Raw genomic sequence first — 17,559 nt, 5'->3', positions numbered from 1 at the left:
AGCACAAAATCATTTTCTGCATGGCCTTGTCCCATTCTCATTAACCTCCTCCAGCCTTCCACATCTCTCCCAAACCTTTTTGCAAACCCACTTTTATGTCTTAGTCATAGCTTCAGGCACCACAGCCCCATGCTCTATAAATCCCTCATACAACCCTCCACCAAGCTGTTGGATTACCCCAGCTAATGCCTCCTGCTTTTGCTCAGTATCCATGGTCTTCATTCCTTTCTGTCACACCTCGGGGCATTTTCCAAGTTAAAGATACAAATTGCACCTGAACAATACTGAACTCAATTTCTAGCATGCATGAACTCAGAGAAAATGTTCCAAATTTGATACCAAATAGTAATATTACTTAGAAAAAGTTTTCCCATGGTTAATAGAAAACATAATTTGAGTTTAATAAAATCCAAGTGTATTACCAGGACAGGGTAGTAGAAGATTCATTATAAATGTTAAACATTATTCCTGTAGATATAATTCTTTAGTTTAGTGGGCATCAATATATGCAGAATGCTTTAACATTCAATAACAGTTACAGATTATTCATGAAGGCCTATCTTCTCAACCTTGCCCTCCCCTGAGGTGTGGTGATCCTCAGGTTAAACAACCACCAGTCACATCTCCCCCTCAAAGGGACGAGCAGCCTATGGTCATCTGGGACTATGGCGACGTTATCTTACAACATGCAAACAAATAATTTAGACTGGCATGTTTTGAGTTTACTCTCCACGAGTATTTAGGCTTACAAACCATATTTACCTGTCCTGTTCCCATAGTCCTTCAACTCCCTTTTCCTTCAAACAATTTTATCCTGAATATTGACATAGATTTTGCCTCAACCACTAACCATGGAAGTGGATTTCAGCCTCACAACTCTAAATTTTGCACATTTTACATTAACCAACCCCAAAAAAGCTTGTATAAATACAACAAAATAGGTGTCGGAAAATAAAAATAACCATTGCAATTTGGTTATACTCTTTCCAAAGCTGAAGTCCTTCAAAACGTCAAAAAAAAATTTGAAAAGTATGTTAAGTTATTCCAAAGATCCACAAGAAAGTTCCAACTGTGTCTCTTTAAATACCAAATGTCTTTAAAAATTCTCTTCAAAACGGCAGCACGGTGGCGCAGTGGTTAGCACTGCTGCCTCATGGCACTGAGGTCCCAGGTTCGATCCCGGCTCTGGGTCACTGTCTGTGCAGAGTCTGCACGTTCTCCCTCTGTCTGCGCGGGTTTCCTCTGGGTGCTCCGGTTTCCTCCCACAGTCCAAAGACGTGCAGGTTAGGTGGATTGGCCATGCTAAATTGCCCTTGGTGTCCAAAAAGGTTAGGAGGGGTTATGGGGTTACGGGGAAAGGGTGGAAGTGAGGGCTTAAGTGGGTCGGTGCAGACTTGATGGGCCGAATGGCCCCCTTCTGCACTGTATGTTCTATGTGCAGGGTAGGTGGATTGGCCACGCTAAATTGCCCCTTAATTGGAAAAAATGAATCTAAATTTTTTTTAAAATCTCTTTAAATAAACCTGAAAGAATTCATAATACGGTCATAATAGGAATGCTAACCTATAATGGTCTCCACATATTCAGATTCATCATTAACATTGAAGAGATCCCCAGCTCCAAGTGCATAGTTCAATGATTCTTCAAAGGCTCCCAAGTGGTAGAAAACTTTAGACGCCACCAAGGCAGCAAACTCCCGACTTCTGAAAGTCTCATCTTCGTACAGTTCCTCACTCAAAAATAAACAATATCAATTGTTAGGATACCAGACCTCAAACTTATTTTTTGTAAATCTGTGAGGAAAGGCTACTTCACCCCAGGAGTGATGACTCTGACCAATAGGTATCTTTTGTGCTAAAACAAACTTTAAATAATTTTCAGAGGAGAAAGGAATTAGAACACTAAAAGATTTATTTCTTGGGGGTCATTTTGAGGGATTGAAGGAGCTGGGAGCGAAGTATTGGCTGGAGCAGGAGGAAATATTTAGATACATGCAGGTTTGAGACTTTGCCTGAAAGGAGATACAGAGCTTCCCAGTAGAGCCGGCTTCCACATTGCTGGAGGAGGTGCTGACAACAGGGGGACTGGAGAAGGGATTGGTATCGGCGGTTTACAGGGCTATTTTGGCAGAGGAGAAGGCGCCACTAGAAAGGATCAAGGCAAAGTGGGAGGAAGAGTAGGGAGAGAGTGTGGAGGAGGGGTTCTGGTGTGAGGTGCTCTGGAGGGTGAACACCTCCACCTCGTGTGCGAGGTTGGGGCTGATACAGCTGAAGGTGGTGTACAGAGCGCTCCTCACAAGGGCGAGGATGAGCCGGCTCTTTCAGGGGTAGAAGATGTGTGTGAACGTTGCAGGGGAGGCCCCGCAAACCACGTTCATATATTTTGGTCCTGTCCAAAGCTGGAGGATTACAGGAAGGAGGTGTTTAGGTAGTCTCTAAAGTGGTGCAGTTGAAATTGGACCCGGGCCCTCAGGAGGCCATATTCGGGGTGTCGGACCAGCCGGGGTTGGAAACGGGCGCAGAGGCAGATGTTGTAGCCTTTGCTTCGTTGATCGCCCGAAGGCGGATCCTGTTAGGGTGGAGATCAACCTCTCCACCCTGTGCCCTGGCGTAGCGGAGGGACCTGCTGGAATTCTTAGCGCTTGAAAAGGTCAAATTTGATCTGAGGGAAAGGATGGAGGGGTTCTACAATTCATGAGTGTTATTCATTAAGCACTTTCGAGAATTGGATCGCATCGAACATTAGGGGGGTGGGGGGGGGACTGTATGTGTTCATGGTAACTATGGGTGATTCCTGATTCCTTTTTGTTATTTGTTTGTGTTAACATGCGGGCCAATGTCTGGGGTTTGGTGGGAGAATGAGATCGTTGTTATTGGTAAGGGGATTGACATTACACTCCTTCCTGATTATTGTTTATTGTTGGGTGTAAATCTGGGAGAAAATGTGAAAAAGGAGAATTAAAAAAATATTTTTTTTAAACTTTAAATTAAATACAGAATTAATCACATTAATCAAAGAAATAGCTTTACAATGATCAGATCAACAGTTCTTAAATAAAAAGAAAAGCTTTAACTTACTATCTACACCTGCCACTAATTCCAATTAAGCAACCCAATATAGTTCAAATGCCACTTTTCACTTAAGGTTAACCATACAGGTTACTTTGGGGACCCTTTGGTGAGCGAGACACCCTTTTCAGGAACAACCTGAAAATCCTTGTCTTGTCAAGATTCTTCTGCTCAACCAAACAGCATTTGGAAGAAATGCCAGTTACAGGCAGATCTGGCTCCTCCTATTAATTACATCATCGGTGTCCTGCTAGGATGAACGATCACCTGCTTATCTAGGACTAAGTACATTCCCTCATTAATTATCTCCTCTCCAGGGAATCACCAACAATCAAAACAATATCCCATTCGCCATCTCTGTTAACAAATAAATGAATAAAATCACCTTTTATGACTCCGTATTTACAGCTTTAGTAGACACACTGCCTGTTTGTATTTTAAACCAATGTTTTTGTTAACACAGAAATGGAATTTATACAATAATTTCTACATTCATTGCACAATATCGGAACCTTTATACTCATTTGATGAATTATATATTGTTACTTGGGTCTTGCAGAGCATGTTAACAGCATCATTCTCCTGCATTTAGTGTTTAATGCAGCCAGTCTATTTGCAAAGTGGCTGCAATACAATGCAAATCTGCACACATTTTAGTTACTGCTCATGTGTAAATTAGCGAATGTGTTTATCATGTGAGAAAGAAAAATTTGCTTCTAGCACCTTGAACCCATAGTATCTGCAAATAAAGGATCAATGTCGAAGAGGCTATTCTCTATTTAGTAGTTTCACACAATTAAATTTGAACTTTAATGGCTGTGCAGAATTAAAACAGCACAGCAAGCTTGAGTACCAATACACTGTACCATTCTAAAATGAGTGATTTTCAAAATGCAGAGTACAGACATTCAAAGAGAGCACTGAAACAAGCTGTTCATTTAAGAGACAAAATAGCTGAGAATTTGAATTTTTCATCGATAGTACACAGTATCACTTCTTAGAAGACAACATAAATTTCTTACATTTTAACCACAGATTCTGAAATTTCAGCCCAGAAGTCATTGACCACCGAGTTCAACTTGTGCAGAGCAAACTCCTAGAAAAGAAAAAAAACAAACATTCATTCAGGGATGTAGATCACAATATTGATGGCTAAGAAAGTTAACTTAAGTTTCAAAGAGCAATATGGATGTTGCCTCCTTGAGTTGAGAGAGCAAAGCAAGCTGCAGACTTTGTACTAATATTGCTATGTTCTGAAGTGAAGCGATTAACTCAGTCATTAGCCAAAGAAGCTTCTCAACATTCAAAAGTAGTGAAGAGACACAACCCTGTAAACACAAGGCCTTAATAGTATCCAAAATATATTACAATCTAAATGCTAACCTAATTGTATTATCCAGAAGGCTTACCAATTCGGTTAGCAGCTCCAAGTTTAATTTTCATTAGACTTCACCCCTATAATATTTACATTAACCTCACACTGCAAAAGTTTCAAGAACAAATATTTCTTTAAAATAAATAATACTGCACTGCAGTCAAGTGTTTAGCAGCGTTCCCAGATCACACAACATACTCAATCCTACTTAACCGTTTCTGTGAGGAAGAAACACTTACCTTGAGCTGTGGTTCTTTTTCATCCAAAAGCGAAATGATTCCAGCTATAAAGTGCAATTAAAAGGAAAAACATTTAGCACAAAATGTATGAATCACTTCTAGTAGATCACGTAAAACAAAGAAACAATTGTCTCGACCAATAACTACTACTGACACAAACTAAGACCTTCATGCTAGCCAGACTTTATTTTGGAGACACCAATATTTTTCCAAAACAGGAATTTTCAATTCTCACCTTCTTCCACTAAAAGAACCAGTTTTCATAAAAGCAACCATGATACAGCACAAAATCAAAAAAATTAATGCTGCATTTCAAGAATACATACATGAAGAAAGATCCATGATTCTTTGTGTAACAGACAAGTTACTTGGTGTGTAACAGTGCTGGCAGTGTACTGAGGGCGCATCGTCTCTTTACCAGTTTTATCAGGCATGGGTTAAATTTGTTCCACCATCATAGTAAACAGAGTAGAGGCCATTTAAACCATAATTAGAAAGATTGCTTTCAAAAGGATAAAGTTAAACAGAATTTGCAGGATGTATGCAGACAATGAATAACTGAACTAAACATACGAGGAAGGTCCCAGCTATAAAATACTTGGTCTAATCTGAGTTGTCATATGGAGCTTGTCATATGAGGAACGGTTGAGGACTCTGGGTCTGTACTCATTGGAGTTTAGAAAGATGAGGCGGAATCTTATTGAAACTTACAGGATATTGAGAGGCCTAGATAGATGTGGAGAGGATGTTTCCACTAGTAGGAACAACTAGAACCAGAGGGCATTGCCTTAGACTGAAGGGTCAATCCTTTAAAACTGAGATGAGGGGGTATTTCTTCAGCCAGAGGGTGGTGAATCTGTGGAACTCATTGCTGCTGTGGAGGCCAAGCCATTGAGCGTCTTTAAGACAGAGATAGGTAGGTTCTTGATTAATAAGGGATCGGGGTGGCCAGAGAGCCATTGGCTATGGCGTTAAGAGCTTCCAGGAACAGGAAAGGGCTGGTCCAGGGGCGGTGGAGCATTGGGTCTCGCTTTACGCGGATGACCTGCTCCTGTACATTTCGGAGCCGTTAGAGGGGATGGGGGAGATTTTGTGGATTTTAGGGGAATTTGGCAGGTTTTTGGGGTATAAATTGAATATGGGGAAAAGCGAGATGTTCACGATCCAGGCAAGGGGGCAGGAGAGGAGACTGGGAGAGCTGCCGTTTAGAATGGTAGGAAGGAGCTTTCGCTATCTGGGAATCCAGGTGGCACGGGAATGGGAGACATTGCACAAGTTAAACTTGTCCCAGCTTGTAGGAGAAATGAAGGAGGTCTTTAGGAGATGGGACATGCTCCCGCTGACAATGGCGGGGAGGTACAGACCGTGAAAATGACGTTCCTCCCCAGATTTCTATTTGACTTTCAGTGTCTCCCCATCTTTATCCCAAGGGCCTTTTTTAAACGGGTGAATAAAGTGATTTTGGGCTTTGTGTGTGAGAATCATAGAATTTACAGTGCAGAAGGAGGCCATTCGGCCCATCGAGTCTGCACCGGCTCTTGGAAAGAGCACCCTACCCAAGGTCCACAACTCCACCCTATCCCCATAACCCAGTAACCCCACCCAACACTAAGGGCAATTTTGGACACTATGGGCAATTTTGGACACGATGGGCAATTTAGCATTGCCAATCCACCTAACCCGCACATCTTTGGACTGTGGGAGGAAACCGGAGCACCCGGAGGAAACCCACGCACACACGGGGAGGATGTGCAGACTCCGCACAGCCAGTGACCCAAGCCGGAATCAAACCTGGGACCCTGGAGCTGTGAAGCATTTGTGCTATCCACAATGCTACCGCGCTGCCCTGTGGGCAGGTAAAACCCCGCGAGTGAAGAAAGTGTTGTTGGAGAGTAGCTTGGGGGGGGGGGGGGGGGGGGGTTGGCGCTGCCGAACTTTTCTAACTACTACTGGTGGGAGCGAGCAGAGGTGGCATTGTGTAAGAACACAAGTTTGGGGGCACTCGCCGGCCCGGTACTCCACAAGCTCGGTGGTAGTGGCGGCTCGGAGAGTCTGGGGGCAGTGGAGGAAATATAGGAGAGAGGAGGGAGCATCAGTCTGGGCCCCGATTTACAACCATCGGTTTGTGCCGGGAAGGCAGAACGGAGGGTTTTGGAGATGGCAGAGAAAAGGAAATGAGAGGATGGGAGATCTATTTATAGACGGGAGCTTTTCAAGCATGAAGGATTTTGAGGAGAAATGCCAGCAGGGAATGGGTTTAGATATCTGCAGGTATGGGATTTTCTGGGAAGGCAGGTTCCGAACTTCCCGCTCCTGCCACCATGGGGGATACAGGACAGGGTAGTTTCCAGAACATAGGTGGGAGAGGGGAAGGTATCAGATATCTACAGAGAACTTATGGAGTCGGAGGAAACTCAGAGAGAGGAACTAAAGGGCTAGTGAGTTAGGGAGGAGAGATAGAGGCGGGTCTGTGGGTGGATGCCTTAAGCAGGGTTAATACATCCTCATCATGTGCCAGGCTTAGCCTCATACAAGTTAAGGTAGTCCACCGGCCACACATGATGGTGGCCCGGATGAGCAAGTTCTTTGGGGTAGAGGACAAGTGTGCGAGGTGCGCGGGAGGTGCAGCAAACCATGTCCATATGTTTTGGGCATGCCCGAAGCGGAGTGGGTTTTGGCAGGGTTTTGCTAAGGCTATGTCCATGATACATGATACATGGTGCAGAGTACAGAGGTGCTGATTTTTGGAGTGCAGGAAGATCCGGGAGCCCAGGGGGCGAGAGAGGCAGACGTTTTGGTCTTTGCCTCCCTGGTAGCCCGGAGACGGATACTGTTAATGTGGAGGGATCCAAAGCCCCCAAATTAGAGACCTGGGTTAGTGACATGGCTGGGTTTCTCAGTCTCGAGAAAATAAAGTTCGCCCTAAGAGGGTCAATGTTAGGGTTCGTGAGGAGGTGGCTGCCGTCCGTCGACTTTCTCTGAGAAAATTAAAATGTCAGCAGAGGCTGAAATCTAGGGGGGGTGCTTAGGCTATTGTTGCATTGATTGGGGGTGCAAAGAACGTGATAGGGATCGAAATGTTTTATCTACCATGTTTATGTTGCAGTTGTCGTCACCATTATTATAAAAACTACAAATACCCTAATAAAATGTTTTTTAAAGAACAAAATGAGGGATCAGAGGTTATGGGGAGAAGTGGCCTAATTCTGCTCCTCAGTGCAGAAGGCAGCCATTCGGCCCATCGCGTCTGCACCAACCCACTTAAGCCCTCACTTCCACCCTATCCCCGTAACCCAATAACCCTCCTAACCTTTATGGTCACTAAGGGCAATTTATCATGGCCAATCCACCTAACCTGCACGTCTTTGGACTGTGGGAGGAAACCGGAGCACCCGGAGGAAATCCACGCAGACACGGGGTGGGGGACGTGCAGACTCCGCACTGACAGTGACCCAGCAGGGAACCGAACCTGGGACCCTGGTGCTGTGAAGCCACAGTGCTATCCATTTGTGCTGCCATGCTGCCCTATGGTTATGGCTTATATGGTTATGGGTTAACCCTTTTGTCTTATGGGTTAGCTTATCTCTGCCACAACTGCAAGCAATCCAGGATTATGGAGAAGGAAACCAGCCTTGATTTTTACTTCCAATCAATATCTACAGGATGTGTGTTTATGGATATCAGATGAGAACAGGTTAGGCCACAGCTGTGATGTCCCCACCATCGAATAGCTTGCAGCCTCTTGAATTCAAGGTTCCAACTTTTGTGTGGAACTCTGCAATTTCACACTTGAGCCACACTCTAGCAAGTGTCACTGCCTTCAGAAGTTTGGAGAAAATTGAACAAGCGAGTTATGAAAGCATACACGCCTGTACTGGAAACTAAAACAATCAGAAATGAAACGAAGGGGAGAAAAATATACAAATGTATATCGCTCATCTTCAGCACTATTGAGTCAAATGCCCCAGGATCCATCCCTTTCCAAGTATCACACCATATAACTGACCATTAAAACACCTTGATGCTGGCAGTGGCTGGCAGTATGCAACAAAACCAAAAACAGTAGCTCAGCCATTCAGGAAAGGGGGATAAATAATTTCAAATGATAAAATATTTGAAAAATGTATTATTTCATCAGCAGAGAATGGCAGAGTTCAATTGAAAGAAACTGGTTGACAAAAAACACAACACAAACGACTAGCTTGACATCATGGAAATGAAACTTTAATAAAGAGCGAAATATCGTGTGACCTTGTTTCCCTTCTTTGTACATACTGTATGAAAAACAGTGTTACGAGTAGTTTTCATGTTCGTCTCCATTGTTTCGGAGGTTTTAAACATATTAACGAACTGAGCCCAGAATTTCTTACACAGAAATGGGAGTAGGCCATTTTGCTCCTTGAGCCTGTTCCGCCGCCATTCAACTAGATCATGACTGAAAGGACTTCCGGTGACGGCGGGCAGGAGGGGGCCGCACAATGGAGAGCCCCCGCTCGGGAACGGCAATTTCGGGGCTTTAAGCCCGGTCCCAGGGTCCGCAGAGGCGGCAGAAGAAGGGAGAAGGCACGGAGGAGGCACTGAGAAGACACAGGAGGAAAAAAAGAACAAAGAAAAATGTCGAGGGTGAGCAGAAAAACGGCCGAAAAAAACCCAGCTGGAGGTCCGTCGGAGAGTGGAAAGGTCACCGCGGGGTCACCAGGAAAAATGGAGGCTGGAGCACCAGGGAAGGCCGCACTGCTTACGGCTGAAGAAATAACCAAGGTGATGGCTGCGGAATTTGAAAAGCAGTTGGCGCAGATTGCAAAATGCATGGAGACGGTGAGGAAGGAGGCTTTGAGTGTGCTGGTGGAGGAGGCGGTTTCCCCGGTGAGGACGGAGGTGGCGAGCGCAGTGGCGGAGATGCGAGAGCAAGGGGAGGCGCTGAAGGAAGTGGAGGAGACGGTATTGCAGCACGGTGATCAACTTACCTCGATTGGGAAAGAGATGCGGAAGGTGATGGACACGAACAAGAATCTGCGAGGAAAAATGGAAGACCTGGAAAACAGATCCAGGTGACAGAATTTGAGGATTGTGGGGCTGCCCGAAGGAGTTGAAGGACCGAAGCCGACTGAGTATTTTGCCGCGATGCTGGCAAAACTACTGGGGGAGGACCCCATCCGATATGAACTGGATCGGGCTCAAAGGTCGTGGAGGCCTGTACCAAAGGCGAGTGAGCCGCCAAGGGCAGTGACTCTGTGCTTCCCTAAGTACAGGGTGAAGGAGAAGGTCCTGAGCTGGGCCAAGCAGAAGCGGGTGGTGCAGTGGGCTGGAGCTGGCATACGTGTATACCAGGACTTTACGGTGGAGCTGGCAAGGAGGCGGGCTGCCTTCAACCGGGTGAAGAGGGCACTGTACATTAGCACGGTGCCGTGCGGCATTGTATATCCAGCGAAGCTGAGGGTGACTTACAAGCTCAGGGACTTTTATTTTGGAACGGCGGAAGCAGCGGAGGAGTTTGCGAAAGCAGAAGGACTGTGGCAGAACTGACAAACTGAGGAATGGCCATGTGCCGATGTAACCTCATGACTGTATTTTCTTCTTTTTTGTATCACTGCGCGCGGGTGTAGAGACTAAAGGAGCCAATGTGGTATATATTTGGACGAGGGAAGGGACGGGACGGAGGAGAATTTTTTTTAAAAAATTTTTTTAAACTAGATCATGACTGATTTGCAGCCTAGCTCCATATGTCTGCCTCTGCCCGATATCCCCGAATGCCAAAGGGTTAACAAACATCTATTGATCTCTGTTTTAATATTAGTTAATCTATCATCAACTGTTGTTTGAGGACGAAAGTTCCAAATTTCAATATCATGCCTTACATGAAGAAACTTTTCCCAATTTCACTTCCGAAAGGTCTGGCTTAACTTTTTGGCTATTAATCTTGAGACTCCCCGACTAACAGAGACCGTTTCTCCCAATATAATAATAATAACCACTTGTCACAAGTTGGCTTCAATGAAGTTACTGTGAAAAGCCCAGAGTCTCCACATTCCGGCGCCTATTCAGGGAGGCCGGTACGGGAATTGAACCCGCGCTGCTGGCCTTGTTCTGCATTACAAGCCAGCTGTTTAGCCCACTGTGCTAAAACAGCCCTTACCAGATCTACTCCCCTTCCATCAAATCATCTTTCAATTCTCTGAACCCTAGGGAATAGTCAGTTTGTTTAATCTCTCCTTGTAAATTAACGCCTCAGATTTGTTGCTATTGCCAGGGGGAGTGGGTGGAGGAGGAATATGGGCAGCACGGTAGCACAGTGGTTGGCACTGTTGCTTCACAGCACCAGGGTCCCAGGTTCGATTCCAACTTGGGTCACTGTCTGTACTGAGTCTGCACGTTCCTCCGGGTGCTCTGGATTCCTCCCACAAGTCCAGAAAAGACGTGCTGTTAGGTAATTTGGACATTCTGAATTCCCCTCCGTGTACCCGAACAGGCACCGGAATGTGGCGACGAGGGACTTTTCACAGTAACTTAATTGCAGTATTAATGTAAGCCTACTTGTGGCAATAAAGGTTATTAAATGGGGCTGCTAGTGGATTAGGACACCTCCCCATAAAGAAAGATGGGGGAAAAATTTAAAGTTTGCTAGTACACTGTTTCCCAGCGATCTCCTGAAGAGCATCTTACGATACAAACTGAAGAGCTGCATGTGTGTACTCTTTGTTATGGGGTATTTTTATGCCATATTTCCTCTAGCCGGTTGTGGAGAAGTTAGCACAATCTATCGTCGAAGGCAGAGTTACTAAGCACATGGTCAAGTATGAGCTGTTCAAAGACAGCACAGATTTATTTGTGAAGGGGTGGTCATGGTAGACCAAAGCTGAATGTTTTTGAGCAGTATTAACATGATGAATAGGGCATGGTCTCTGGATTTTATCTGTATGCACTTCAGTCAACAAAGGCTGTCTGTCAGTTTGAGGATGTTATCTACTCCAGGTCATGAGTTTCTGCCATGGGTCTTTTTGTGATTTAACAGGCCAATTCTCAACCGGCAGATCTTTGAGCACATGGGGTTGGATATCCCATTAAGCAGTGGGATCTAGAGCGCAGGATTTGTTTTTTTTTTTCCTTCTCTGCCATGACTCTCTTCGCCTCATCATTAAAACACTGGCTCAAAGCATGATGCAGTTTGATGAACAGGCTGTCAGTATTCCAAATGCTAGCTCTTCCCAGCCAATGCCACTGTGCTTCAAGGAGGACTTCAGAGTGTCTTTCAAGCGTTTTCTTTGTTTTACCCAGAATGCTGGCCATTTGAGGGTTGGGAAAAGAGAAACTGACAGGGGAAGCAGTTTACAGCCATCCCAACACTGTGTCCAGACCATCCAAGTTGATTTTGCCTGAATAATTGTGGACCTGGCTTAAAGAAAGACACCAGTTTGCTTGACAGTCCTCCCAATGGATCTGGAGGATGTACCAGAGACATTGCTAATTGAATTTCTCTGGCACCCTTGTATGCTGCTGAAAGACAACCGAGGAATCACTGCAGCACAGCAGCTTGCTGGCAACAGCTGGTCTGTGCACCAGGACTTTTGTTGACTTGGGAGGTCTTGGGAGGTGCTCAAAATATTCCCGAGTCTCATCTTCATATATGGGAGGTGGAATATTTGACTGACCGGGTGTGGGTTAATATACGTGTTTTGATTTGGCAATATTCCCTGGAATGAAGAGCTTGTCGTATGAGGAACGGTTGTGGACTCTAGGTCTGTACTCATTGAAGTTTAGAAGGATGAGGAGGGATCTTATTTAAACAGAGGATAATGCGAGGCCTGGATAGGGTGGACATGGAGAGGATATTTCCACTAGTAGGGAAAACTAGAACCAGAGGGCACAATCTCAGACTAAAGGGACAATCCTTTAAAACAGATGAGGACGAATTTCTTCAGCCAGAGGGTGGTGAATCTGTGGAACTCTTTGCCGTAGAAGGCTGTGGAGGCCAAATCAGAGTGTCTTTAAGACAGAGATAGATATTTTCTTGATTAATAAGGGGATCAGGGGATATGGGGAGAAGGCAGGAGAATGGGGATGAGAAAAATATCAGCCAATATTAAACTGTGGAGCACACTTGATGGGCCGAGGGGCCTAATTCTGCTCCTATGTCCTGTGGTTTTATTCAAAGGCCATTGTACTTTTTCACATACAGAATTAAAGAGAGAAGTTGTAAATTCAGTGCAGAGGGGGCAACAATACTGCAAACTGTAGATTATGTATATCTATGGAGGTCAGTTTAATTTTGGTACAGAAGTGACTGAGGTTGAAGGGTTTTGCATATAGACGGTACTTAATAATCATCGATGAGGGGAATAGCAACTGTCAGGTAATTGTAAATAATACAGGGGCTTTCACATATGGTCCCAGTTTGGATTTTTCAGATCCCCCACTCAAGAAATTAGCAATCTCATAATCATGAAACAATTGCAGGATTGTGATTAAGTTTCTTGGACATCCAAATATTTGAAGCACAATCCACAGAGCCTCGTGATTTACTGACTCAAATCCATTGCATTCATCAACTTGACCAAAGAAGAGTCCTGTTGCTCTTGTCAATATTTTCCTTGGATTTGTCTGGCAAGAAAGATCATGTTCTTCTGGAAGATCGCTTGCCTCATTGTCCACAATGGAATCCCAGAAGGGATTTGATATGGGTTTGCACAAAAGATGGGAGACAAAGAGTAGGGATAAAGGACATGTGCCCTGGTTGGCTGAAATATGGGAGCAGGAGGTTTAATACACGCTTATTGTCACAAGAAGGCTTCAAATGGAGTTACTGTGAAAAGCCCCTAGTCGCCACATTCCGGCGCCTGTTCGGGGAGGCCGGTACGGGAATTGAACCCACGCTGCTGGCCTTGTTCTGCATTACAAGCCAGCTATTTAGCCCACTGTGCTAAATCAGCCCGTTGAAAAGCCCCAAGTCGCCACATTTCAGCGCCTGTTCGGGGAGGCCAGTATGGGAATTGAACCCCGCTGCTGCCATTGTTCTGCATTACAAGCCAGCTATTTAGCCCACTGTGCTAAACCAGCCCCTTAAAGGGTCATACACAGAGAACTCTCATCTACCACAGTGCTGTTCAATGTAGAAAATGGGAGATCACCCAGATTGCCTGCCTGACACTTAATCACAGATGTGGCTTTTTCAACTCAAAATAGGTGACACTGCCACCATGTTTGATCCCGCTAGAAACTTAATTTTCTTGCTGAATCTGAACCAACAGGTGTGAAACCTTGGCATCGACTTATTTTGGATTGCAGTTTAAGCCCTTGTCCTATCCATCAACAAGGCCCTTATTTTCTCCTCTGCAAAGTTCCCTTCCTCTGCCTGAAGGTTCGATCTAAGATCAGATTCTGAAACCTTTATTAATGTTGTTATTTTGCACTCCACCCCCACACCCACAACACGATTTTATGATTGTTCTGCTTGCTAGCCTCTTACACTTCAAAAGCTCCCAACTGGTCCAAAATTGAAAGCAAATATCCGTTCATCCACAAAGCCCCATTTGCCCATTACTCAAGTCCTTACTATTGTACATTAGAGAACCAATGCAATACTTCTTAAATCTTGCCCTAGTCTTCAACTCCCTCCATCCCACACCCTGCAACTCCCCAACTCTTACCATTTCTGCATTTGCCCATCTTCCTTCACCCTACCTTTGTACTCAGACACTACCTTATTCTGTGAAACTATAAACACCTTGACCTTTCCTGTTCACTATATTCACAATTTTTCTTCAAAGCCCTTTTCTTTGACCAATCTTTCAATCACTGCTCCTGATCTGTCCACCTGTGGTTCACTACTCATTGTTATCATCTTTGAACAATTACTTTGTTGAAGGTGTTAAATTAGTGCAAGCTCTAACACGCACTCCCAATCACTCCATTAACACTGTACTATCTGGCAGCACAGTAGCACAGTGGTTAGCACTGTTGCTTCACAGCACCAGGGTCCGAGGTTCAATTCCCACTTGGATCACTGACTGTGCGGAGTCTGCACGTTCTACCTGTGCCCTCCAGACGCTCTGGTTTCCTCCTACAAGTCCCGAAAGGTGTGCTTGTTAGGTGAATTGGGCATTCTGCATTCTCCCTGTGTACCTGAACAAGTGCTAGAAAGTGGGGGATTTTCACAGTAACTTTATTGCAATGTTAATGTAAGCCTACTTGTGACAATAAAGATTGTTTGTTACTATTATTCTGTCCTCGTTGCATCACTCCCTTGTTGACTTGCTTTAGGAACAGTCATTATTTCAGACATCTCCATGGGTTTAACAAGAGTGAAATGAAGATGCATGTTGGTCCTCCTAGAACATAGAACATACAGTGCATAAGGAGGCCATTCGGCTCATCGAGTCAGCACCGACCCACTTAAGCCCTCACTTCCACCCTAACCCCGTAACCCAATAACCCCTCCTAACCTTTTTGGACACTAAGGGCAATTTAGTTTAGCAAATCCACCTAATCTGCACGTTTTTGGACTGTGGGAGGAAACCAGAGCACCTCCCGGAGAATGTGCAGACTCCGCACAGTGAACCAGCGGGGAATCATACCTGGGACCCTGGCACGGTGAAGCCACTTGTGCTACCGTGCTGTCCTACCATTGCAGCTTTCTCTATCAGAAGCAGCTGCTCATTTAATACTTAATACAAAGTAATTTGCTTTTATCTTCGTGTTGAATTCACTGTCACTTGTCTTCCAGGAGTGCCTATCCAGAAGAAGTACTACGTTCCTTGCATTTACTGACGGGACATAAACCCGAAAGTACTTTTAGCACAGGGCTAAATTGCTGGCTTTGAAAGCAGACCAAGTCAGGCCAGCAGCACGGTTCAATTTCCGTTACAGCCTCCCCAAAGAGGCGCCGGAATGTGGCGACTAGGGGCTTTTCACAGTAACTTCATGAAGCCTACTTGTGACAATAAGCGATTTTCATTCATTTTCATTCATGTTCCTGGAACCAGTATCAACAACACATGCACTTCACGGGCACTGCTCTAGGTTCAGAGACATTAACACATACGCTGCTGCTATTACACTCTTAAGACTCGGCATGATTTTCTGGTGATAATCACGACCTTCTCCTGGGCACGGTCTTTCGACATTACAGTGAAATCACAGGTTATAATTCAGGCCTGGTTGCGGGGTGGGGGTGGAAGGAGGTGCTGCAAAGTGGCCCCGGCCTCAGCAAGGTTTCCGAGTGGCGGCTCTCAGGCCTCAATGACTCAGCCTCTCGGTGCCGGCCAACACAAGGCCCAGAAACTGCACGTTCAACTGGGGATAGAGGAGAAACTTTTTTTTTTAAACCCTCCCGAGAAGCTTCATTCGCCCTCATGGCGTGATAGGAACAGGCGGCCTGAGTAACTCACCGGCTGAGGTGATCATGATGGAGCCGCGGACGGAGCTCGCTCAGTCGCCCGGTGAGTCGCTGTTGTCCGGTCTCGGTCTCTCTCGCGCCGCCGCACTGACTCAGGAATTGTCACTGAATCCCTCCGCACAGCCGGGGAGAAGGGGGCCTCGCAACGCTCCGCCTCGCCTACCCCTCGTCCACCATCCGCCTGCCCCTCCGACAGCCCCAACTCACTTCAAAGAAGTAGCTGCTAATTATTTCAACAACCAAAACATAAAGTTGTTTATTTTATTCTTCGAGAAGGTTCTCCCCTTTCTTTAAATGGTAGGCACTTTGTTAGCCGGCTCAGTTGCAGTCCGGTCTTTGGGCGCCAGGTTGTCCTCGATTGAGCGGCTGCTGGCAGCAAATCTCAAAGCAGCGGCGGGTGGGAGGGTTAAATTGGAATAGAACATGACAGCGCAGTACAGGCCCTTCGGCCTTCGATGTTCTGCCGACCTCTGAAACCAATCTAAAGCCCATCTACACTATTCCATTATCATCCATGTGTTTATGTCATTAAATAATTCGGGCACAACTTAAAAACTAAGTAAGGCCGAAATCCAGTTGGTAGCCAATTGGCCGGGCTGAGGAAAATGGTGGTAATCACGTTACTGTTTGTGGGATCTTGCTGTGTGCAGATCAGCTGCGGCGTTTCGTACATTACAAGTGACTGCTTCAAACAATATTCTGCTGACTGTAAATTGCTTTGAGACAGGTGGTCATTCCTATTGCACCAGTCCCCCACCAAGATTAAGATTACTCTCCTGCAGTTGTAATATGGTGAGATTATTTTGTAGAAGTGTAGCCTTTAAGGGGAATTAATTATTTAATCATAGAGTAGGTGTATCTCTTTAAGACACCTAACAAAACTTACCTACTTGACCAATCTTTTGGTCACTTGCCCCAATAAATATTTTAATTAAAACTGATTAGTAAGTTTGCAGACGACACAAAGGTTGGTGGAATTGCGGATAGCGATGAGGACTGTCAGAGGATACAGCAGGATTTAGATTGTTTGGAGATTTGGGCGGAGAGATGGCAGATGGAGTTTAATCCGGACAAATGTGAGGTAATGCATTTTGGAAGGTCTAATGCAGGTAGGGAATATACAGTGAATGGTAGAACCCTCAAGAGTATTGAAAGTCAAAGAGATCTAGGAGTACAGGTCCACAGGTCACTGAAAGGAGCAACACAGGTGGAGAAGGTAGTCAAGAAGGCATACGGCATGCTTGCCTTCATTGGCCGGGGCATTGAGTATAAGAATTGGCAAGTCATGTTGCAGCTGTATAGAACCTTAGTTAGGCCACACTTGGAGTATAGTGTTCAATTCTGGTCGCCACACTACCGGAAGGATGTGGAGGCTTTAGAGAGGGTGCAGAAGAGATTTACCAGAATGTTGTCTGGTATGGAGGGCATTGGCTATGAGGAGCGGTTGAATAAACTCGGTTTGTTCTCACTGGAACGAAGGAGGTT

The 17,559-nt window shown here is 45.2% G+C and overlaps 1 protein-coding gene across 1 annotated transcript in view; it reads right to left on the bottom strand.

The window, feature by feature from the left end:
- Positions 1-16,224, bottom strand: part of psmd1 (proteasome 26S subunit, non-ATPase 1) — a 164,178-nt gene extending 147,954 nt beyond the window's left edge. Inside the window, exons 1-4 of the mRNA XM_072474177.1 lie at positions 16,067-16,224; positions 4,683-4,726; positions 4,091-4,164; positions 1,564-1,733 (exon numbers count right to left, since the gene is read on the bottom strand). Of these exons, the coding sequence (XP_072330278.1) occupies positions 1,564-1,733; positions 4,091-4,164; positions 4,683-4,726; positions 16,067-16,082 (304 nt within the window). The 5' untranslated portion in view covers positions 16,083-16,224. The remainder of the gene's footprint in view (positions 1-1,563; positions 1,734-4,090; positions 4,165-4,682; positions 4,727-16,066) is intronic.
- Between the last annotated feature and the right edge of the window lie 1,335 nt (positions 16,225-17,559).

The sequence above is a fragment of the Scyliorhinus torazame genome, chromosome 14 (genome assembly GCF_047496885.1).
Source record: "Scyliorhinus torazame isolate Kashiwa2021f chromosome 14, sScyTor2.1, whole genome shotgun sequence".
NCBI classification, from domain to species: Eukaryota; Metazoa; Chordata; class Chondrichthyes; order Carcharhiniformes; family Scyliorhinidae; genus Scyliorhinus; species Scyliorhinus torazame.
Note: the sequence above shows the minus strand (reverse complement) of the source record. Positions and strands in the feature narration are given on the sequence as shown.